This window comes from Rhipicephalus sanguineus, chromosome 5, assembly GCF_013339695.2.
Source record: "Rhipicephalus sanguineus isolate Rsan-2018 chromosome 5, BIME_Rsan_1.4, whole genome shotgun sequence".
Lineage (NCBI taxonomy): Eukaryota > Metazoa > Arthropoda > Arachnida > Ixodida > Ixodidae > Rhipicephalus > Rhipicephalus sanguineus.
In genome coordinates this window covers 73,005,503-73,028,499 of record NC_051180.1, presented here as the reverse complement: position 1 = coordinate 73,028,499, position 22,997 = coordinate 73,005,503, and the positions used below count along the sequence as shown (strand labels likewise).

At 45.2% G+C, this 22,997-nt stretch overlaps 1 protein-coding gene across 2 annotated transcripts in view; it reads right to left on the bottom strand.

Annotated features, from left to right (window-relative positions):
* LOC119393765 (unconventional myosin-Va) overlaps positions 1-22,997 on the bottom strand; it is a 60,135-nt gene that overhangs the window by 4,650 nt on the left and 32,488 nt on the right. The window contains exons 21-36 of one of the 2 annotated variants that reach the window (XM_037660909.2): positions 21,865-21,958; positions 21,219-21,469; positions 19,623-19,736; positions 17,695-17,859; positions 16,798-16,903; positions 14,510-14,702; positions 14,251-14,371; positions 13,641-13,718; positions 13,436-13,529; positions 11,411-11,557; positions 11,168-11,319; positions 10,850-10,939; positions 7,113-7,263; positions 5,967-6,109; positions 4,960-5,031; positions 4,252-4,337 (exon numbers count right to left, since the gene is read on the bottom strand). In XM_037660909.2, the coding sequence (XP_037516837.1) occupies positions 4,252-4,337; positions 4,960-5,031; positions 5,967-6,109; positions 7,113-7,263; positions 10,850-10,939; positions 11,168-11,319; positions 11,411-11,557; positions 13,436-13,529; positions 13,641-13,718; positions 14,251-14,371; positions 14,510-14,702; positions 16,798-16,903; positions 17,695-17,859; positions 19,623-19,736; positions 21,219-21,469; positions 21,865-21,958 (2,057 nt within the window). The remainder of the gene's footprint in view (positions 1-4,251; positions 4,338-4,959; positions 5,032-5,966; positions 6,110-7,112; positions 7,264-10,849; positions 10,940-11,167; positions 11,320-11,410; positions 11,558-13,435; positions 13,530-13,640; positions 13,719-14,250; positions 14,372-14,509; positions 14,703-16,797; positions 16,904-17,694; positions 17,860-19,622; positions 19,737-21,218; positions 21,470-21,864; positions 21,959-22,997) is intronic. The other variant, XM_037660911.2, reaches the window with a different exon arrangement.

Sequence of the window (22,997 nt, the reverse complement as noted above, 5' to 3'; positions counted from 1 at the left end):
TCCAACACATTCACAAGAGAGGGCACGCAGGACAAGCACAAGTATAGTTCCCAGCATGTCTAGCACACGAGGCCATGAATGAGTTCTACTAGAGGGAAGTATCTGTGTGCCCTTCAGGGCGGCATGTACCGTATTTACTCGCATAATAGGCGCACTCGCATAATAGGCGCACCCCTAGTTTGGTCGCGGAAAATTCGATTTTTTTTAATTCCGCGCATAATAGGCGCACCCCGAACTTGGCCGTGATCAGAAACGATTCTACCCCCCAGCGGTACAGTTGGAACGCGGTCCCCGTACCCTGAAGAAAAAAAGAAGGCAAATCGACGAGCAAATAAAAAAAATTCGAAGTGCAACGACCTAACCAACGTGTTTGTCGAAATAAAACTTGAAAAAAAAAGCGTCCATGAGCGAAAAAAAGAAAACTGCTGTTCCATCAATTACTGATACCCCCAAATCGCCGCGCTTTTTGGAGGTCACGTGTACAACGCCGGGGGCTCGATCGCCATCACCACCATCAGAGAAAAAGAAAGAAACGCCATTTTGCAAGCGGTGTGCGTATGTTGTGGTCGTGTATTCAACTTTGGTTCCACCAAGGGGAAGTACACGAGCTACACGGCTCGGTTTAAACTGAAGGCAGTGCAGTACGTGCTGGAGCACGGCAACCGGGCTGCAAGCAGGCATTTCGGTGTTGGAGAAACCAGTATTCTGTACTGGAGGGATCAAGAAGAAAAACTTAAGGCGACGAAGAAGACACGACGGGCTTTCCGCGGTGCCAAGACTGGCAGGTATCCGAACGTCGAAGAGCAACTGGTCCGGCATATACGGGAGCTACGACAAGACGGCTGTGCTGTGTCATTGGATATTGTGCAGACTGAGGCGCGCAGAATAGCCCGAGCGTAGGGCATCGAAGCAAAAGAGTTCAAAGCCAGCTCCGGATGGACAACTCGTTTCATGCGGCGCCATGGCCTCGCACTGCGAAGGCGGACCACCTTGTGCCAGCGCTTGCCCACAGCATATGAGGACAAAGTGGTGGACTTCCACCGTTTTGTTATAAAGCTCCGACAGCAGAAAGACTTCATTTTGTCCCAGATCGGCAACGCTGATCAGACCCCCCTTTGCTTTGATATGCCGCGGAACACGACAGTGGAGGAGAAAGGTGCACGGAGCGACATCGTCAGAACGTCTGGCGCTGATAAACAACGATGCACCGTAATGCTGGCGGTGACAGCGGATGGGCGCAAGCTACCGCCTTACGTTATTTTTAAACGTAAGACGCTCCCAAAGGCAAATTTCCCTCAAGGCATCTACGTCAGAGTCCAGGAAAAAGGCTGGATGAGCGCGGAACTCATGGTGGATTGGGTGAAAACAGTCTGGGGTCGGCGGCCGGGTGGTCTGTTGTTGCCGTCCATGCTTGTCCTGGACAGTTTTCGTGGCCACCTAGTAGACCGCGTACGAGATGAGCTAAAGGAGCTGCGCACAGATCTGGCAGTGATTCCGGGCGGCCTCACATCGATACTGCAGCCTTTGGACGTGTCCTTGAATAAGCCTTTCAAGGACAATGTTCGAAGGCACCACCTGGATGGCTGGAGGACAACATCAGCTGACTCCAGGTGGTAAGATTAAGAGGCCGCCTGTGGAAATGCTGTGCGCTTGGATCGTGGAAGCGTGGCAGGCGATCTCCGACGAAGTCGTCAGGAAAAGCTTCAAGAAGACGGGTATCTCGAACGCACTGGATGCGAGTGAGGATGACATGTTGTGGGGTGCGGATGATTCGGACACCGAAAACGAATCCCCGCTCGGCGAGGATATATGTGTGATCTCCGACTCAGACTCCGAATAGGGAAAAGGAGGAACACCTACGACTTTTGTGTAAATAAATTTTACGTGTGTGTGTGCAGTTGACGGCTCTCGCTTGTTCATTAAAAGGTACGGAGGTATGTTTGTTTTATGCTGAATTAATTGGTAAACGATAAAGTCGCCTTTTACTTGACAAATGTGCAGATTTAAAGCGCGAGAACCGAGTCGAAAAAATTTTCGAAAATTTTACCCCGCGTAATTGGCGCACCCCTAACTTCGAGCCGGATTTTCTGAAAAAAAAAAGTGCGCCTATTATGCGAGTAAATACAGGACGCACTTTCTGTGCCCCATGATGGAGCTCAGAGGCAATCAGAATGGCATAGAAAAAAAATTGACGGTAGAAGTGCTCGTTTTTGCATAAAAGATGGAGTAATCTGACATTGGGAAAAGCTGGAGTACGCACGTACAGGTAGTACTTAACATTTTTCCACGAGCACCTTTCTGTTTTCTAATATGCAGTATTCCGGGGAGCGAAAATCTTGAGGACACAGGCTTTATGGAATTAGGATTTATGCTCTCTCAGGGCATGGCCGTTCTAATTTAATGGGTAACTGTGTCGGTTGCAAAAACTATAACAGGCTGAAATATTTAATTACTATAGGATATGTTCTACGGCTAAACAAGACTCCAGCTTTAACGCAAATCTCCTGCCCCAGGCATTTTGTCCCCTATTAGTATACGTGAAACCTCGTTAATATGTACCTGCCGGGAACGCGGCATAACTACGCACTAAACGGTAGTACGCATTAAACACCAAGTACAAATTTGCATCTCCTAGCGTACGCCATCGCCGCCAGTAAATAGAGTGCCACAGCAAATATTGCCTAAAGTACCCACTGCAAAGCATTTTCTTTCTTTTGCCAAAGTGGAGGAAAGATCCTGGCACACTTGCACGACCTGCCCGATAGCGCGTAGTGGCGACGCCGAAGAGCATTTCGAAACTATTGCAGGGTCCGGGATACGCGGTCAACGCAGTGACCGACATGGCGACAGAACGGACAGTGTCTGCTTTCCGCGGTATAGGTGTGTGCGTCTAACCGCGATCTGCTACTAAACGAAAACTGACACAGTTCCAGTGAAACGCGGTACGGCCGCGTGGAGCCGACCGTCTCCCGGCTAGTTGCGTGCAGCGCGTCGCCTACTCGGCTCACGCCGTCACTACCGGGTCCGCTTGCTGTGCCGCACGAGCGCATTTATCGTGGGAATGTTGTTCGTACCTGCTTCGCTCCAGATCGTGCACAGATGCGGCGAGTAGCTTGTTCGGTTAACGCAGCGATGACGAGCTTCATGCAAGCGATGCGCACTCCGCGATGCTCTAGCGGTCCTTGCAGCGGACGGAGGCGCGTTGGGTGGTCGCCTAATAAAAGCGTGCAGTATGGTTACAACCGCGCTACGCTTGCTGTACCGTACACGTGCGTTTAGTGTGATAGCGTCAATGCAGCGAGGTTTCTCGGCGCCCGCGACCCGCAACGCTAACTACGCAACAGCTATCTGCTTTCGTTTCTACAAAGCGGCTCGCGCCTGATGACGGCTTAGTAGCGTTTGCTGTCGGGCTAGTTGGTAGTACATGGCTAAAGTTATTCGTCCCTGTCCGAGCATTTGCGCCATTAATTCAACTTCAGCCTTGAAGACGGCCCCGCACAACGAGGCGGCAGCGATCGGCGGCCCAGCGCGTTCAGGTTGTCGCCTAATAAAAGCGTGCAGTAGGCTTAAAAAGTAGCGCTGCGCCGCACGCGTGCCTGAGCAGATAGCTGAAGATACTTATTGTGATAAGGTTGTCGGCGATAAGTCATGCCGGCGCGTTCGTCGGTGGCCGCCACCTCGCCTTCGTTCTTTCCCGATGCTTACCCGCAAAGGCGTCGCCGCAATCGCGCGGAAGTCGGAATCGGGGATTGACTGATCTCCGCACTTCTCAAAAAGGCAAAAGACCTTTGGCGGCACATTGTGGCGTCGGGAAGTTGAGCGGCGCAGTAAAATTTTATGGCACAAGAAGTTATCGCGGTACGCAGGGTACGCACTAACGGTAGGCATAGGGCGAACCACTACGGCTTAAGCGGTCAGCGAATGCATTGGGCTCTATGGGACTCGGTCGGGGATTCGTCGCAACTACGTTTTAACCGTTAGTACGTTTAAAGCGGGTACGTATTAACGAGGTTTCACTGTATGTGTGCCATAAGTGAGGTATTCATTTATCTACAGCTAAGACCTTCAATATTTCTTAGCAGACAACAGCCAATGCAAGGCAGGACTGGCACACTTACGTTGCTGTTACGAAATTTTACAATTACTTGCGAGTTGGCCCGGGTGACAATCACTGGCTGATAACGCAAAAATTGCACAGCTTACAAAGGTAAGTATTGTCCCAGCACAATGAAGACATGAAAACAGACTTGCCTCATCTGCATGCCCTTGGACCAGTGGCACATGTCCTTGCGTAGAAGCAGGTTGTTCAAGGCACCAGCACAGATGAAGTAAAACAGCTGTGGAAAAACGACCAAGAAAAGTAAGCATAATAATGCCAAGTGGTATTAAGTACTAAGCAGTGCAAGTGTATAGGGAGTGACAACCAATTTTTATGGTACCTGTTTTCTTTAGTGCAATGGAAAGCCTAGTGGTCAGAGTGTCTAATCATAAAACGGTAACACGGAAAATGCCATGACACATTTGTTAGAATTTTTCGATTTTCAGCAACAATGAAGTGATACATGCAGCACATGCTGCAGACAGTGGTAGGTAAGCACAATGGCGGTTCATGTTCAGGTGCTGGAAAATGCCAAATACGACAAATCAGCTATGCATATGCCTGAAGAACTGATTACACACAACATTATCACAATATATATTTAGCAGTAATATTGCAATATCAAATTTTCTGCAGGGTCTTTTTTTTTCTTTCAATAGTTCCAAAGAGTTATTCTTGTGTCTTGCAAATGTAAGACTAAGAATTAGAACTGTTCTTCCTGCTCTTCTGTTACTGCGCATACATTTGCACTAGCTGCTCTGCAATGCCCACAAGAAACAATATATTACGAGGTGTGCATTTACTTGTGATTCAGTCATTTAGAGCAAAATTTTAATAACGAGACTAAAATGTCCACAAACCTGCTTGAAAACTTGAGTTATGAGCTCTGGGTCAACTCCATGAACCAGTAGCACCTTGTAGAAGCTGTTCAGCTGCATAGAAGATGTCAAGCAAGCAAACGTAAAGGATTCAGTCAAAAAGAAAGAAAGCCACATTCTTGAGGAATTCATGTTTTATCTCATATCATCCAGCTAGACTGCATATTCAACATGCTATCGGCCCCAGCCTTGGTGAAATGAAACTACACAGTAGAGTCTTGGTTACGAAACTCAATGGACGAGAAAAATTGCTCTCGACTAACAGGAGTTCAGTTTACTGTGAAAGATGTGGAGAAGTGTAGAACTGTCATACACCTTCTTACCATGGTTAAGTAGGTACATTAAGCATAAAGGACTGAACGTACCAGCTGGTTTGTCCTGTGCCACGGGGCACGGTTGGTGGGTACTGGATGGATTGGGCTTTGCTAGTTTCGTTTCAAGGACGTGCTGGCGACATATTAAAAAAAAATTCAGGCACCCTTCCCCTATCGAGGACATGGAGGGGGGGGGGGGGGGGAGCTTGGCATGTGTGTACCTGACCTACTACTTTTCTTTCTTTCTTTCTTTCTTTCTTTCTATCACATTGCGCAATGCTCCCTCCTAACTTTATCCTTCCCTCCTGCTGAGAATTGGACCTTCATCCAATTTCTTAGCAGCGCAACACTTCAGTTGCTACAGGCAATAACGATGGTTGTACATTCATATCCAGGCAACAATGAAATGACAGGTGCCCTTGATAACAGATTGGATTGCCATATCAGCAACAGCAGATCGCCGACAGGCCCACGATCGAGAGAGCATCAATTATTGGAAAATGGCGCGTACAAACACGCATAAAACCGGTGCACCTTCGACGGCCGCATTTCTGTATGCTCGCCGACACTGCGTTTTTCGCGTACATCAATGCCACTAGTACTGAAATCTGCAACTCACAACAAGCTTCACTTGAAAAACGCTGTGGCGTATTAAAAAATACTGTGGGAGCCCACCTCTTTGAGCAGAACGTCGAGGGCATGCTGGGGATCAACAGGAGACTCCAGGTCGCGGGCCAAACTGGACGCTCGGCTCCTCATTCCGCATGGCTTGTTTCCAGAGATCCCCGCAATCGCCTCGTGCTCAAGCACTGCTGGAACTGTGGAAAAGGGAAACCAGCGTGTGAATGAAACTACCAATAACATTGCAAACATTTGTTCTCTATGCGGGCAAGAATAGCCTAAGCTGAATCGTGCAGTCTCGAGATAAAGTTAATTCAGGAACCCCGATACAGTGAGTCAGATAAGTTGCCAACCTCAAATCCATGTATAGTTGCTACCAAATGATCTTACTTTTTTCGTGAAATGATGCTGCTTTTAAACTAGGTTTTTTTTAATAGACTGGAAAACCACATCCTGGAGGAACTTATTTTAGATTTAAATGTCATAGAAATTGAAGGCACAAACTCTGCGTACCGCATGTTCTCGTGAATAAGCCACAGATTAAATACAGAAAATTCGGAGATAAAGTTGGAGTATGTGTTATGCATGCATTTCAGTGTGCAAAGCAGCCTCATGGCAATGCAAGAAGGATGGCTTCACAGCAATGTGCGATAATTTCTTTCTTCCGGAGTTTGTAGCTGAGGATGTACATTATGCGCTAAAAAATTTGGCATGTGGTGGTGTTGCCTATGTTTCCTTGGCGTCATACGGACGCAACTATATCATCACTCCTGTTTCTCGTCATAAAAACTGCCTTTGTTTGCTTAAACAGAGAGGCAAATGCATAACATCCAGTGCTACGTTGTCATGTTGATGCTGCATTCTGGATTTTGATGCCATTGCATGTTATTCAAATGCACATCGTGAGTACTTCTTGTCATCTGTGATGATAAACACAACAGTCACAACACTCAAGATCTAATCAGCGCCAATTTCTTTGAAAAATTACTGCATAAATATGACTGAACCACTTCCATAAAATTCCACAAGTATCGAACTTTATATCCAGATTGTTACTTTAAATTATGTCACCAAAAAGGATTAAAGGTAATGTACATGATAATTATTGAGTGGTCCGAACAATGTAGTTGGTAGTAAGTTTTATAATAGAAGCAAGCTTATGCGCACGAATATGTGCATAACAGCACAAGCAGAACATACCGATCAAAGGTTGAACTTTCTCCTCCATGCTTTTGATGACGGCCTGGTAGATCCACACTGCTATGTCGCTCATCACCTGCCTGTACTGTGACAAGTCGAAGTTCCTCAAGCACTGCTCGTTCTGCTTGGGTGTGTTTTCAACTTGGAATTGCTGGGAAATAAAAACAATGCAGTAAGAAACAATACTTGCACGACTGTTCTACGAACAAAACGCTCATTGACAGTGAACTCCAGGGATCATTTTGGATCAGCGATTCAAACACTCAAGCAAATTCTCGATTATGCTTGGATTTCACAACTCTTTCTCTTCCTGAGAAAGACATTACATAGTCATAAGCGAGACTTCAAGGGAAGTTGTTATACAGTAGAACCCCGCTGATACGTTTTTGAAGGGACCGTAGGAAATAAACGTAAGAGACGGGAAACGTAAGAGCCGAAAAACAGGAAAACGGCAAAATATTTAGTGGTGCAGAATTTTATTTCAATTCTTACGAGCAGCACGAAAATTGGCGCGCTCAGTCGCGATCTAGTCGATGGATAGAAACGCGGAGCTTAGGACGGCCTCATCCACAGAAATGTAATCAACGTATGTGACTTTTTTAACAGCAACAGCTGTAGGCATGAAAGAACTAAGCACACGCAATCACGACCGGCGCGGCGAGTCCGACCGCGAACCGCACGCACGACCATGCGAGCTCCAACCAGCTCGAACTCTTCCCGTTCTCCGACAAATAACGATGATGATGAGTCTACGCCAACGCGATGGCAGAAGTGAATGCCAATCTCGAAGGCCTTGCTTTCGCACGCAATTACGTCATACACGCCATGTTTGTGCAATACAAATCTCAAAGGCTATGCTTTTGTCAATAGTAAATGCCAATCTCGAAGGCCTTGCTTTCGCGAGCAGTTACGTCATAGACGCCATCTTTGCAATTTGAATCTCGAAGGCCATGCTTTCGTTTGCATCAATTGAAAGATTCTGTTGCTTGCGCCTCTCATGCGGCTAATATTACGGTCAAACGAGGCCAAGCTGCGTGAAAATGCACCATGGCCGCTCTCTTTGGTAGTCACTCGGTCGGCTCCGAGCGCACTTCGCGACGTATCATACGGGAACGGTCCGACAGTTACGACGTAACAGCGGGGTCCCCAATACATTGTATCCTATGGGAGCTATGCCGGGACCGGCGGAAAACGACGTAACAGCCGGGAAAACGCAGCAGTGAGGAACGTAACAGCGGGGTTCCACTTATGCAGCTCGAAGCAGCACTATCATCATCATCAGCCGGACTAGGCCTCTCCCATGTTCTGCCAATCAACCCGGTCCTGTGCTTGCTGCGGCCACGTTACCCCTGTAAACTTCTGAATCTCATCTACCCACCTAACTGTTCTGCCTCCCCCTCGCACGCTTGCCTTCTCATGGAATCCAGGATGTTAGAACAGCGGTTATCTTGCCTACGTGCTACATGCCCTGCCCATGCCAATTTCTTCTTCTAGAGTTCAACTAAAATGTTCTTCACATCCTTTTGTTCCCTTACCCACTCTGCTCACTTCTCCCTTAATAAGGTTGAGGAGCACGAAACTACAGTATGGGAATGTGTTCTGCCAAGGTGCTAGTGTATCAAAACAGGATCGACCTGAAAGGAATACAGGCTTGCTTTGATTTGACCAGGAAAAAAAAAAAGAGACAACAAACAGAAGACAATCTTCTTGAGCTGATGCATTTTGTAAGTCTGTGACTTAAAAGGGTCGTGCCACCAAATTTGTGGCTTGCACATTCTTTGCTGTAAGCATTTCCTATAGCTCCAGGAAGCATGATACACGCACCAAGATTCATGTATTTTCGGTAAATAATTTAATATCGCCTTTTTATGTGCACAACTTTCGGTTTCGGTTTCTGGGCACCAAGGTTGGGCAGTGACGTAGCAGTGTAGGGGGCTTGGTCACGTGACCACACAAGGCTGTGACGCACCTAGCCAGGAAGCGATTGAAACTCGGCAAGTGATGTAGCAACAGATGCTTTGCCGGTACGTACGTTGCGGAGGTGGCGGAGGTCCGGAGTAGAGTTAGTGTATATGTACCTTTGTAGCATATACAATAATTCTAGTTCTGCAGAGATCTGCAGAACTAGAATTGCTGCAGACCGGATCTGCAGCAGTCACTCACGTCACTACTGCAGATCTGGTGTGACATCACTACAACTTTCATTGCCCCTCCTGTAGAGCTACGTCAGTGTTGGCGCACCAGCGATGGGTCGCGATTGAGAGAATGGGCATTTAGGTACACTTTGAAAGCGAATTAAAATATATTCTAGAGCTGTGCGAATAGCAAAATTTTGGGTGCGAAGCGAATTCGAATATTGAAGTGTGAGTGCGAATCGGATCGAATATTTTTCGAATATTTCTCGAATATTTCTACAATATTTTTCGAGAAGCGAAATTCCAGAAAACAAAGTTAGAGAGCATTCCTAAGCATATGCTTATGGGATAGCAACATGAAAGTGTTTCTTTTCGCTAGGCTGATGAAGCACTGGCGGGGTGGTGTTTCATAGTTGTCTTATCAAGAATGAGGCAATGTAGAGGCTGAATTCTATTTATGTACATGATTTGGTGCAACCAAAGAGTTGCCAACAACACTTTACACATGATAGGCAAACATGCCATTTCCTCAGCCTCTCCCTCTTTCAACTTCTGTGGAAGCCCAACTGATGTGGTGGACAAGGGTGTGCTCCCTTCACGTCCGGAGTTCCAAATCTGACTCGTAGACGTCGATATATGAGAACATCTGAAATTTTGGTTGCTAAAAAGCTTCGGCTTCCGATTTTTTCGGACTTCCTGCCTGAATTTCAGGTTCAAAACAGCATAAATTGAGCCCCCACCTCTGCCACATCTTTCATCTCCATGTTGGAACCAGCGTTTTCTTGAGTTAGTACATTTGCGACCGCAGCGCAGCTTGAAAGGCAGCTTTGCCGCAATACCGGGGTGTGATGAGGTGAAGCATACTGAAAATCTAGGGACCACTTCCAATCGGACGTTGATTGTCTCTTGGCAAAGTTCGACTGTGACTGAGCTTGAAAGGCAGCTTTGCCGCATTACCGGGATGTGATGAGGTGAAGCATATTGAAAATCTGAAGGGGTCACTTTCAATCGGACATTGACTGTACTTGTTTTTGGGAAGTTCGAATAGTTCGAATAGTAAAATTCCAGTGCGAATCGAATAGCAAACACTATTCGAAAAATATTTGAAATTTCGAATATTCGCACACCCCTAATATATTCTAAACGTTTGCTGTGTCCGACCCTTCGTGTGGAGCGTCCTTGCATAAGGAGGAAACCCACAACAGGCTTGTTATAGCCTTGAAATTTGATGGCACCACCCCTTTAAGTGAAAGAAAGGGCAAAACACTAGAACAAACAGGGCAGAGTGCTAAGTGGAACTTGTGTTGAATCAGGTACTCTCATCTGTCTGTGTTGACATTTTGTTTTCTCTTTCCTCACTGAGCATATGTGTATGCGTGCACCTAACTTTGCTTCAAGCTTGAATTTTCAGAGCAAGAACTCCATCTCACAGAACGGCGCACGACAAGTGCTACTCAATTTTTCAGAGATAAAAAGAAAAGCACCCACGTACACAAAGACAATGATGTGTTCAAGATTAGGAAAACAAATATGAACAACAAAAAATAGCAGAAAAATTATGCAAAAGGAACGCAAATGCTGAAAATGAAGGAACATACACACCTTCTCTCCACTGTACTGCTTTAAGTTATGCATAAATCTGCAGGTGTTTGCAAGCCACATGACAGTGTAGTCTGTATCCTCATGTCGCTTCTGTAAAGAGAAAAACTTCTGCATATTAGATGTGGTACAGTCACTTCACACAGTCAAGCACAGCAGAAGAGATGATGTTTGGATTTTTCAACATTATTTGTCACTAGCAAGTACTATTTGCTAAAGTGTGAGATGACATTACTGTTCAAGCTTAAAAACCATAAAATCAGAAACACAGGTTAACGTTAAACTCGGCTGCGACCAGTGAGTGCTCCATGCTACCATTACCTTGATCACTTTTCTGATGCCAAAAACAATGTTGTTCAGCAGGCTCTTGACTTTTTCATCATCGTTGATGTAATCCGTGTGACGGATGCACATAAACAAAATGTAAGCAGGTAGGCCAGGTAACAGTGTAACTGCCAGCTTGGGCTTGAGGTCTGAGGAGAGAACAAAAAAAAAAGAGTAAGAGAAGTGCATAGCATAATTTTTTTTAAAATTACGCATGACACACAAAACAAGGCATGTTACCTATGATAAGATTCTTGATAATGATATTCTCATCCTCGGCCTTGTACTCAAACATTCCGAGGTACTCGGCATCCTTGTGCATGATCTCAGGCATGTTCTTGCCATGCTCCTCAGCTGCCTCGACTTTGACATCTGTCTGGTCGAGGACTGCACAAAACAAACGCACAAAACATTTAAACTTATGGTGCAAAACGGGAGGTAACTTGCACAAATTTAGTAAAAATGCATTACATAAGTACAAAGAAAAAGTAATCATCAAGGAGGTAACCTGACAGTTATTGTTACGCACGCTACTCCTGGGACCACAGCTGTAAAGCCTGCTGTGCACTAACTCATGCACTTGAACACAATGCAAAAGTGACACAAATTCAAAAGTGAGCAAGCAGAAGGATACACAAGAATGCATGTTTTCATTTCGGTCTTAACAAAAGGGTATAATACCAGATCACGTTCTGCACATACATCCTAAGGAAAAAAAATGAAAGAGGAAAAAGAGGAAAAAAAGAAGCCACACCACGCACCAGTGTGATGCAAGGTAAGCTGCAGGGTGCTTCAATATGGAGATGTGAATGCAAAAAGATTAAAATAGAATAATGAGGTAGGAGGTCGTTGGTTTAAAGCCAATATCTTGTCAAAAGGATCTATCTTTGTCACAAGACTTCTCTTGCTGCTTATTTGCAAGTGTCAGTAGCAGGCACAAAAATGCAGTTCCCAGCTGTCATAATACTCTTTTCCTCCTGTACACTGAGTTCCGATTTATGATTTTTAACACTGCAGTGTAGGCCTTACAGCTGCATAGCTTATAAAACTCTGTAATAAAGAATATGCAAAACCTGCAGGTGAACTTCAGACACAGTTTGAGATAACCAATATGGTGGACTTCAGTCTATAACCATAACTAATGAGTAAGTGCACAGTTCTGTGCCGCACTTCACCACTGCCCTCAATTTCTCGCGCAATGAAAATTTCATAATGCCTCTCAACTTCCACAGCAAGCATTGCCAGAGCAAGGCTGGCCATCTGTGTTAAAGGAAAAACAATGAATCGGTTTAGATTGATAGATTGTACTCTGTGAATTCTAAAGTCGTTAATTTCACCATCATAGGTTTAGTAATAGAGGAGAATTTCAAAGTCAAAGTTTCATTATCAAATTTCGCGCCGAAATCTGCACACATGACGCCACGACTTTCAAAGTGTATTTTTACTATTTTGGTGTCACTGGCTCAGCAAAAATTTCCTGAAAACTTGGTATGCTAAGTCTATGGCCCCCTAAGATGACAGTGTATTTCATTTTTACTGATTAGGAACTCTGTCGGACCTAGTAGATACCGTCAAAAATCCATGACGTCGCGGTGTTTGGTGCGAGAATTTCAAGGTGGCGTCGCTACTCACATTTTCTTTTTACATGCTTGCTCACTTACCAAGCGCCCTCTCGCGGCAAGCGTGGTGATTTTAAAATTGAGAAAGAGTAATTTACTAATATGAGAAAGATAGTTTTTCTCTTAAGTGTCCCTTTAAGGAAAGTTGGATGCACAGAAAATCCTGCCTACAGAACTTCACACATCACAATGCGTAGTGTTCTATGATAAAGCGTATAGGCAGAGTAAGTAAACACGTGGTCAAGGCCTGGTTCTGTAAAGAAGCACTGTGTTATCATCTTACTCTGACCTATCCAGTCTGTACAAACAATGACAATGCACGAGGGTATTATAAATACTACTACAATCAGCATAGGCAACAACCAAGCGAATCAAGCATGTGGTCAACTCTGATTATAATCTTAACCTGAATATTTGAGACATTCATTAGGGAGACACACAGCTGACCATGGAGCCAAATGTTTACAAGTGAAATTTCTGATTCCCATTGCCATATACTTGATATTCAGCTTTTACGACACTATTTGATAATGAAATCATCTTGACTGATACTACTCATTACAAATGTTTTTATGAATGCTAGTAATTTGCACAATGCTGCTGCGCAAGTCAGCTAAAGTTAAAGTGCATTTCTCTTGTAGCTTACGTCCACCATCCTTCATCTTCTTCGCATAAATCTTCAGCTGCCTCTTGTACTTCTTCAGCTGCTCGGCCAACCCGTCTATTTTCTCTCTCAAATCCTGAAAAGCACAAAAGATGCAACAGCAACATTCCACTGCAGCTTACAACAAAACACACACAAGAATGAAATGAAGACAGCAAAAAAATTAAAACATCCATGCATCACATACCACATTCTCTCCTGTCAGGCGATTGATCTCATGTTGTAGAATCGCATCTGTCTGAGCTTGGGGAGATTTCTTGAGGTTCTGCAGTTCCAAAGAGAATTGGAAAAGAAGAGATACGGCATGCAGAAAGTGTATTTCATCAATTCATGAAATCAGTTATGCATCTAGGCCAGCTTACTGCGACATTGCGCTGACACGACGACGTTTCATTTGCAATGCAAAAGCAAGCGCTAGCTTTAAAGTTTGAAATAAGCACATGCTAGGCATTACATGTTTCTTCAATCAATTAAGTTACGGTGACTGCTGTTCCCATGTCAACATTCTTTCGCATAATATGTACTATTGGTACAAGACGTAACTCTGGGCCCATGAATGGCTCTGGCTAACATTTCAAGGGTTACATTTTGTAAATACTATACATCAATACCCAAGAATATGGAGGTAGGAATGGCCATCACAATGCACACATCTCGGGAGGACATCCAGCTGACTATGTAGTGCCAACGGCCTAGCATATGACTCAACTATCACTCTGGTCATGTGAACAGTGGCTTCGAACGTTTTTTTATGCAGGCAGCACACGGGGCCTGCTGCCGCGACCCACAGCACTCACCTGGCTGAGAAGTTTCTGCTGGCGATCGTTGTCATCCTGAAGTTTCCTGATCTCGTCCCTAAACTCATGCTCCATGGTGTGCATGCGCACTTTCTCAGTCTGCAGCTCAGCCTCAAGTTGTCTGCGCACAAACACACAGGGGCGGGTTGCAGCCATCGGCAAGCCAGCGCACAAGGCCGGCCCCGAGAGACGAGCATGAGACAGAGACAGGGCCGAGAGAAGAAGAAGAAGAGCAGGCACATAGAGCACGTGGACAGACCTGATGAGCTTCTTCTGCGTCTCAAAGGCCATCAGGAGCTCCCCGTCCTCGTTGACCAGATCCAGATTGCCACGATATGAATCAAGGGCCACCACTGACTTCAGGTCCTCATTCTGGTTGGCCAGCACTGCCCGCAGCTGCAGGCACTCCTCACGCCGACGCTCCAGCTCGTCTTGGATTGACTCATAGTGGGCTACAAGTACCAGGGATGGAGCAAAAGTCAAACGATCGCATCTAATGGCTATGTGTTTCAAACGCAAGTCACTACAGTCAAACCTCGATATATCGAACATGGACATATCGAATTATTGCCTATATCGAACGGTTCCTATATCACGTGGGAAATCGCATGCATTTTTAATTCTTTATTTCGAACGAAGTTTGACGTATAATGGATATATCGAACTCGGCCACCCCAAACCGCCCGCGCTCCGTTGACAGGCGGCGAGCTTTCCCGCCGCGCTCCGTTGACAGGCGGCGAGCTTTCCCGCAACTCTCGAAAATAGCGGTAGCGCGGTGGGCGTTTACGACTGCTGCACACATCGATGGCGCCGAGTGCGCCACTTGAACGTAGCGGCATACGCACGCCGCAGCCTTGCAGCAACGACGCACTGCACTTGTTGCACCAGCTCCTCCTTGATAGTATCGCCAGGCATCCGAGGCCTGCCACGCGTTGTGGTGTGTGTAGCGATGGCTGCAGACGCGAAGAAACGGACGACCCTGACTTTTGCAGCAAAACTGGAAGCAATCCAGCGCGTTGAGAATGGTGAGAAGAAGTCTAGCGTCGCGGACGGGTTAGGCATACCAAGGAGCACATTGAGTACTCTGCTCAAAAACAAAGCCGACATAAAGGCCAAGGCCGAGAAGAGTCAGCACGTGGGCTTCGGTGGACGCACTGACGAAGCATCAGTGGAAGAATCCGAGGAAGCTGGGTTGGCACGCGCAGATGAAGAAAGCGAGCTCGCCGAAACGTGGAGCAAGCTGGAGAGCTTTGTTGGTGCGGAGCCACAAAGCATGTGCATCGAAGACTTCGTTGGAGGTGACGACAGCACTGGTACAACAGCGGAGCTAACGGATGTAGAGATCGTCGCCGAAGCTACCGCTGAGCAGCCGAATGAAGACGCTGCCGAGGTGGATCCCGCAAGCGCTGATGGTGCCCCGCTCCCGACATCAGCTGAGGTCGTAGCCGCTTTGGCCCTTGCGCGCCGCCACTGCAGCGCGATTGAAGGCACCGGCCTTTCACTTGTGGATCGCCTGGACTATGTTGAGGACGCAGTCGTCAAACACGCCATTGCCAACAAAAAGCAGGCTACTCTTTTTCAGTATTTTAAGCCAACACAATAAATACTTTGTTTGAATCTTCAAGTGAGTATTTACTGCACCACGATTGGTTCGTTGGTTGTTTTCCACAAGTTCTTGACGCATGTTTTACGTGATTTTTTATATCGAATTCTGGATATATAGAACTATTTCGCAACCGCCGTGCCGTTCGATATATCGAGGTTCGACTGTATAGACCTTTTTCATAATTGTAAATCTAGCTTTCCTACTATGCAGTTAGCTCAACTAATGGCAGCTAGCCACTAACTGCAAACAGTGTATTCAAACGCAGTTTGCTTGTACTATGATGTGGGAAATGTAGAGTTGTCTCTCGACGTAAACATGCCCAACAGACAAGCCCCAGCATGTGCAACTAGGACCTTGTCTCCACTTGAAGCATGACAGGTGCCTCCATTAGTTGGGCGAATATGCAGTGCAGGGAAACACACTTGTGGATTATGAAAAATAGTATATTGTAATCCTTATCACAAACAAAGCACGCTGGTAGTAACCAGGCCACAAAGCTTTTATAATTACTGTGACCAGCACGTAAGTTTCTCCTTAACACAGCAGACCAGAGGGACCACTAGGTTTGGAGTCCATAGTGTCCACCACGTCATAAGTGGACTGTAAGGAACTGCACATGACTATTTTTTACAGATGTTTTCAGACGCTAGAAAATTTTCATTAACAAAAATATTGCTTATCAAAGCATCAGTGTTGTGGAACTGTCAACATTTTCCTTTTATCTTTGTAAGATATGATGAGGCATTCATGTAAGCTGTCTGCAACATCAATCAAGCAAATGCATGGTGATGATAGGTATCGTACGACATAAACCACCCCACAATTCCGCTAAGCCAACTGTTGAGTTACTGTTGAGATACTGCGGAGTCACCTACTAGCCCTACAGCGAGTGCTTCTATGACTACCACACAGCCAAATCAAACGAGCTGCACTGAACTCACCCATCAAGTCTTTCTCTCGGCTCGACTTGTCCTCATTGGCCAGTGTCTTCACCATCTTCTTCACGTCTTCCTTCAGCTTGGCATTTTCCATCTCCAACTCATGAAGCTGAAGTAAATAAAGTGCATCAGATGAGGACAGCACAAGACTTGAAAGGGCTCTGAAGGATGCTGCAGACTTTAGAACTTGCATAAAGGAAAGTTCACAATCATGGCTTGTTCATTGGGAATTATATTGTTTCTCGTGGACATGTTGTAGGCCAACTCTTGCATCAGATTTCAAAGCCACTCAGCCATCACAGTGGATGATGAAATGTTCAGGTTCTTTAGCATATTCACATTCAAAACATTATTGCAGGCACCTTGTTTCCTTTGTACATATCCTTGTGCACATACCCTCGTGCACGTAATCTTTACCTTATCAAACATATTCAGCTTTTTTATTTTAATGTACACACAGAACGAGTAGCCAAAGCTTTTGATGAAAAACCTAATGCTGGAATTCATAAAATCCTGACCCCTCAGTGCTTTAGACAGAAAGTTGAAAAACTGCAGCTACACGCATTGTCCCCACAACGCAGCTTTGGTCGTGTGCAGGATGAGATGTGCACTCCATCCAAGAAAGTGCTCCATCAAGCGGAAAAGTTTATGCATGTACAAGCGCTGTCAAAAAGATAAGCCAGCGAGTTTCCTTGCATTCTAAGCATGCAAGGTGGAACCAGGAGGTGCAACATATTTCTACATGAAAGAATGTTATCACATCCTTTTTTATCCCAGTATGAACGTGCAATTTAGATCAAATTAGGTTTCAGTCTTGTGTATCTCAGTCTGTAACACAGTCTGACAATGTTAGCCTGCACTATGCAGCATACACCAGAGGCAAAATGGTCAAAGACGTACCCGCATCAGCTCTTTGCCGCTGGCTTCCCTGGCCTGAGACTGCTCCTCCCTGGCCTCCATGGCTTCCATCTTCTTCTCCAGACGTGCTCGCTCTTGTTCAACTTCATTCAGCCTCTGCTGAAGCTTCAGAACGACTGACACGTCAGGAAGAGGGGCTTGCTGCTGCTAAAGTTGACAAAGATACATACGAAAGATCACGGCTCCGTGCTGTAATAATTCAATGTACAAGTAGCACGCCCAGTGTCTCACACAACCACTACACTACATTGCCAAGGAATCGCCCAAATCAATGCTAAAGCAGAGAGGAAACATGCTTTTACTGCTACACATTTTCTGCATCGGAGAAGAACAATCAGATTCACAAAGGAAAAGGACTTGAAGGACAGGGAGGATGCTGGTCTTGCAAGTGCTGAACTCCCTGTCCATTTTTTTTCCCTTTATAATTTTCCTTTTTCTTTTAGAGTCCTGGAGGTCCACGAAGTATCAGAAATCCAATTGGCCCAGCTTTCTGCCATAAGTAACAATTATACAAATCTGCAAAGGACTGTTCATATGTGTTCAGAACATTTCATCGTAAATGCCTTTGTTCTCGCCACATCTTAACTGCAAGTCAAATGAACAGATCAAGCCCCGCAAGTTTGACATGCCCTTATAAAAATCCCACAGCTGCTGTCATTAAAGCATATAGCTAATGCTGTTATCCATTCAGAAAATTTTTTTTCCTGGGTTTTAAATTTTAAGGTCTACTGCCAAGACAATAACCCGACTATGAGGCATGTCGCAGCATCTTTTGCGTTCTGCCTTCATCAAAATGTGGGTGCCATGACTGACATTGCATCCAGCAGCCATATCTTCAGCAGCGCAACATTTCTGTTAGACTCATGGCAAAAAAAAAAAAAAAAAACTTACCCCAGTTCCACCCATTGTAAATCTGCAGAAACAGCAGAGCTGCGGTTCTTCTGTGTTTTCCTTGTGATTTTCTGTGACATTTTGTGATTCTGAGCGAGTGTCTGTGCGGTGTCCGCATTGCAGTGCGGCTACTGCTTCATCCACTACCGAGGCAGTTACACCATCTGTGGGTGTATCTGGGAACCGGTTTTTGTGGGACAACCTTAGGCCCTATTTACTAGGCTCGTGCGAATAGTAAATTTTAGGTCCAAAGTGAATTCGAAGCGAACAGTCATTTGGTTGAATAATTTAAAGCGAATTCGAATAGCATATATGACATAGTATAAAGAAAAATAAACATATTTGTCATGACCCAACTAACCTGCACAATATTTTTGAAGTTGAAACAAGGCATATGCAAATGTCCTTCTTTTTGGTTCAAAGGGAAGTGGAAGCAACTTTGAGTAGCAGTAGGATTTGACTTTCAGTATAATGCAAATGATAACATATAAAATATGTTACGCTTTAAAACTTACTATACTTGGAGCATGTAAGCCGGTATAACAAGCTTCTAAACTCAAAATATGGTGAATCGATGTGAGAGTAATATGTTCATTTAACCTTGAAGTGTGCCTTCGTGGCAGTGTGAATTTCTTCTGGATAGGTGTATTCACGGTATAGCACCCCTCCGCTGCAGTGAAACCACCTTTACAGGGGGTTACATGCGGACTATATATGCCTATTCGTCCATTTTGAATATTTGGAAATTTCCGAGAATTTAAATTCGTGTCGAAGCGAATTCCAGTACTGTAATATTCATTCGAATATTTGAAGTGCTCGAATATTCGCACAAGCCTACTACTTACGCTTGAGCCGCCCTTACCCGTTTCACAGCGCAACTATGTATCGCTTTGTCTGCAAACTAGGCAGTTACAACATCTATGGGTGCATCAGAGCGTGGCAACATGGACACTCATCTGTCATCAGGCCCAGCTATGGTACAGCTCTGCTGTTAAAAAAGGATATAGCCAAGCACTCACAGCCCCCGGGTTCTTTTCAGCAGACGCTCCTGTAGGCTGCCAAGCAATAGAGCTCAGCTTTCCGTGGACAGCATCTTGGTCTTTGCCAGACCTCACCGACCCATAACCAACATCCTAGAACAAGGAAAAACCAGACACACTTCTGTTACAAGCATGAACATAACGTGTCACAATATGAATTCAGGACTAGTAGCCATATTCGACAGTATGAACAATAAGATAACATTCTTGGTTTAGCACTTCTGGCAATATCAGCTGCGGTGTTGCGGTAGAAGCAAGACTAAGACACTTCTTGTTGAAGCCATTTTCATGTTCTGTTTTCACCGAGTGCAATAACAGAGTAGGCCGCAGCGGCACCACTATATTACAATGCTATGCTCGACACTGTACGCAATATTAAAGTAAAATCTGCGAGAAGTGAGCTATTTAAAACGCCAGCCCTGACCTTATCACTCGGCGTGAGTTGTAGCTTACTGATGTCCACTGCAGCACAAAGGCCTCTCCTCAGTGACCTTACTTGCCCATACCTTGCAGCAAGATAACCCCATGCTATAGCTGCAAATTTCCCAATATCGTAGCAGCACCTTTTCTTTAACCACACTTCTAAAATGATAATGCAGCCTTGCAATTCTGTTAAATCTAACAGTCAACCGGTTGTCTGCTCCATCTCAGCTCAACTCCTAGTTCTGCTCTACTTCCACTTTTTTTCTTATAATCCCAACTAGAATATCTGATACACGTACTATCTAATCCACATCACTGTGCTTCTCTCTCTTCATGTCATGCTTATCGATTTTCAATCCACAGCTCGCTGCTCAGCTCCTTCTCAAGCTTCCTTTTGTCCTCAGAGTTTCAGCATCAATTGCAAACTTTTCCCAAGACGGCCCTAAGTTGTCGATTTGTAAATGTCTGCCATCCACACTCACAGCGAGGGTCTCTTTCTGGCAGACTTGATGCCTTCAGGTAGTATGCGAGAGATTATTGGTCAGCTGCTAGCTCGTAAAAAGATCACGTGTTACGCGACGCCAAAAAGGCAGAAAAAGAGTGTTCCACACTCGCTGCCATAGCTGCGATCAGCGCTGACTAACACTCCTAGGTTTAATGCACATATATACCCTATAAAGTGGACGAGGGGATGACCGCCACCGTAGCTCAATGGTAGAGCATCGGACGCATTATTCAAAGGTCACAGGTTCGGTCCCTGCCGGCGGTAAGTTATCTTTTTGTCCACTTTACTTTCTTCACAATTATATCCCAATTATTACAAATAACATCCCCTATACTTTCCTTGGTGTTATTGTCTGTTAGTTCTCATTAATATTGTGTATAACGAAGAAAAAGGAGCCCTTAAAAGCTATATTCTTTCCTTCATCCACACTCTAAGCCACTTTCATGTGCCTGAAAAATTTTTTCTCAAGGTCTGGCTTCCCAGCAACTTGTTAATTTGCATGTCATTAATTCAATTTTTTCAATAATTTGAGCCAAGTGTCCGGCCAAGCTTCATAGATCTTAGAGTATTAAAAAACCAGGAGCTTCGAATCAAAGAGCATTAACTAATACCCATTAAGGGACTTGCAGAGTGGACTTAAGGCTGACCTCGTCAGGCACGTCAGATGCATCATCGCGTGTCCCGTCGGCATTGTCACTGCGCACAGAGGCCATGCTGAGGTTGGATGGTGTACGCTGGTGTGACAGGCCCCTGATCCGGCTGTTCTCCTGAGCAAGGTTCTCGCACCGCTGCTCCAGCCGATCACGTTCTTTCACCAGCCGCTGGTAAGCCGATCGCTCCTCGTCGAACTCAGCCAGCAGACGCTGGCGCTCGCTTTCTAGCTTCTGGCGCAGCAACTCTGCAAGGTACAAAGTGAAAATTGTTTACACAATGCGGTAAAACTAATCTCACCACTGCGGTGCAAGTTTGTTGCAGAGAACCTTGAGGTTAAAAATATATAATGTAGTACACCTATGCACAGCCTTTTTATTTTTTAAGACACTTCTGCTGCTCAACACAACATTCTCTTGCAGCAGCTAATGCTTTGCGCATGTCAAAGAGCTTGGGAGTTTAAGGTTCAAAAAAAAAAAGTTACAAACTTTTATGTTTATACTGAATGAACAATAAGCATGCATCACACTTAAGCAAACGTGATAAACAGACAAACTTATCCTTGTAAGTCAGCTACTGATGGCAGCATAACCAGAAAGCATGACTAAATAAAATTTAAAAAAAAAAAAAAGGAATCCTTACCCTGGGCACTTTCTTGGTTTAGCTGAATTGCCTTGACCATTTCCTCCAAGTCGTGCTGAAGCCTGCTTTTTTCCTTTTCTGAGGCTTCAATTTTCTGGAAGGGAAAGGATTGTTGAGAGAAATCAGAGCATATCTCAAACTCTTTGCAAAGGTCTTTCATATGGACGCAACATGCACAATAGGAAAGCATACCCACAGGCACACTGACTCTCTTCCCACTAATTTCAGAGGCTTTGTGAAAGCATTGTGGAGTGAGAAACAGCATGGGTAGACACGAGCATGATGAAGAGTGAATGCCTATGTGGTCGAGTAGACGAGAGTACAAAAAGGATTGAACGTCAATTAATGCAAGTAGGAACAAAACTCTGCAACAGTGAGTTTGAGTTAATAAGGGTATGAATTCCCTAAAATTTACATACTGTTGTATCAAAAATTTGTTACATTGAAATTCAACTTTTTATGCAAAGTCTAGCCCCAGGCAGATTACCATTTATGTACAAGGGGCTGTGAAAAATGTCTGAGCTATCAAGGGCAGTCCAAAAAGAACTCATTTCAAAATAAAGAAAGAAAGTCATTTGTTGAATCTGAGAGCTGGGGACCACACTTATGGTTTAAGTAGGGCCTTCTAACAGCCTAGCTAAAGATAATGGTGCTTACGTAAGTCTATATAATAGAACAGTCCATAAACTATACTGTTCTATTAATATATGTATAATGCACAGTATAACCTCGTTACAACGGATCTGCTTACAACAGACATTTGGATACTACAGGCCAATTTGCAGCGTTATGCCAACCTCTCTATCTGTTCTATTGATTGAGCTTAGTTTACAACGGATTCTGGTACAACGGACATTCAGATTAGAGGTGTGCACGGGCTCCGAGTAGCCCGAAAGCCCGAGCCCGACCCGGCCCGCGGGCCGGGCTCGGGCGGGCCGACGTATTTTCACCTCGGGCCCGGGCCGGGCTCGGGCTGCTTGGAGTTTTATCGGGCCGGGCTCGGGCCCGGCGCAAAGCCCGACTCAAGCCCGAAACATAGAGAATGAGCGGGAATTGTTTTCAAGCACGCATACAGCGCCTTTTCCGCTTTTCCTTTCCATTGCAGTTGTTCGGCGAGTGGAGTGACATTGGTG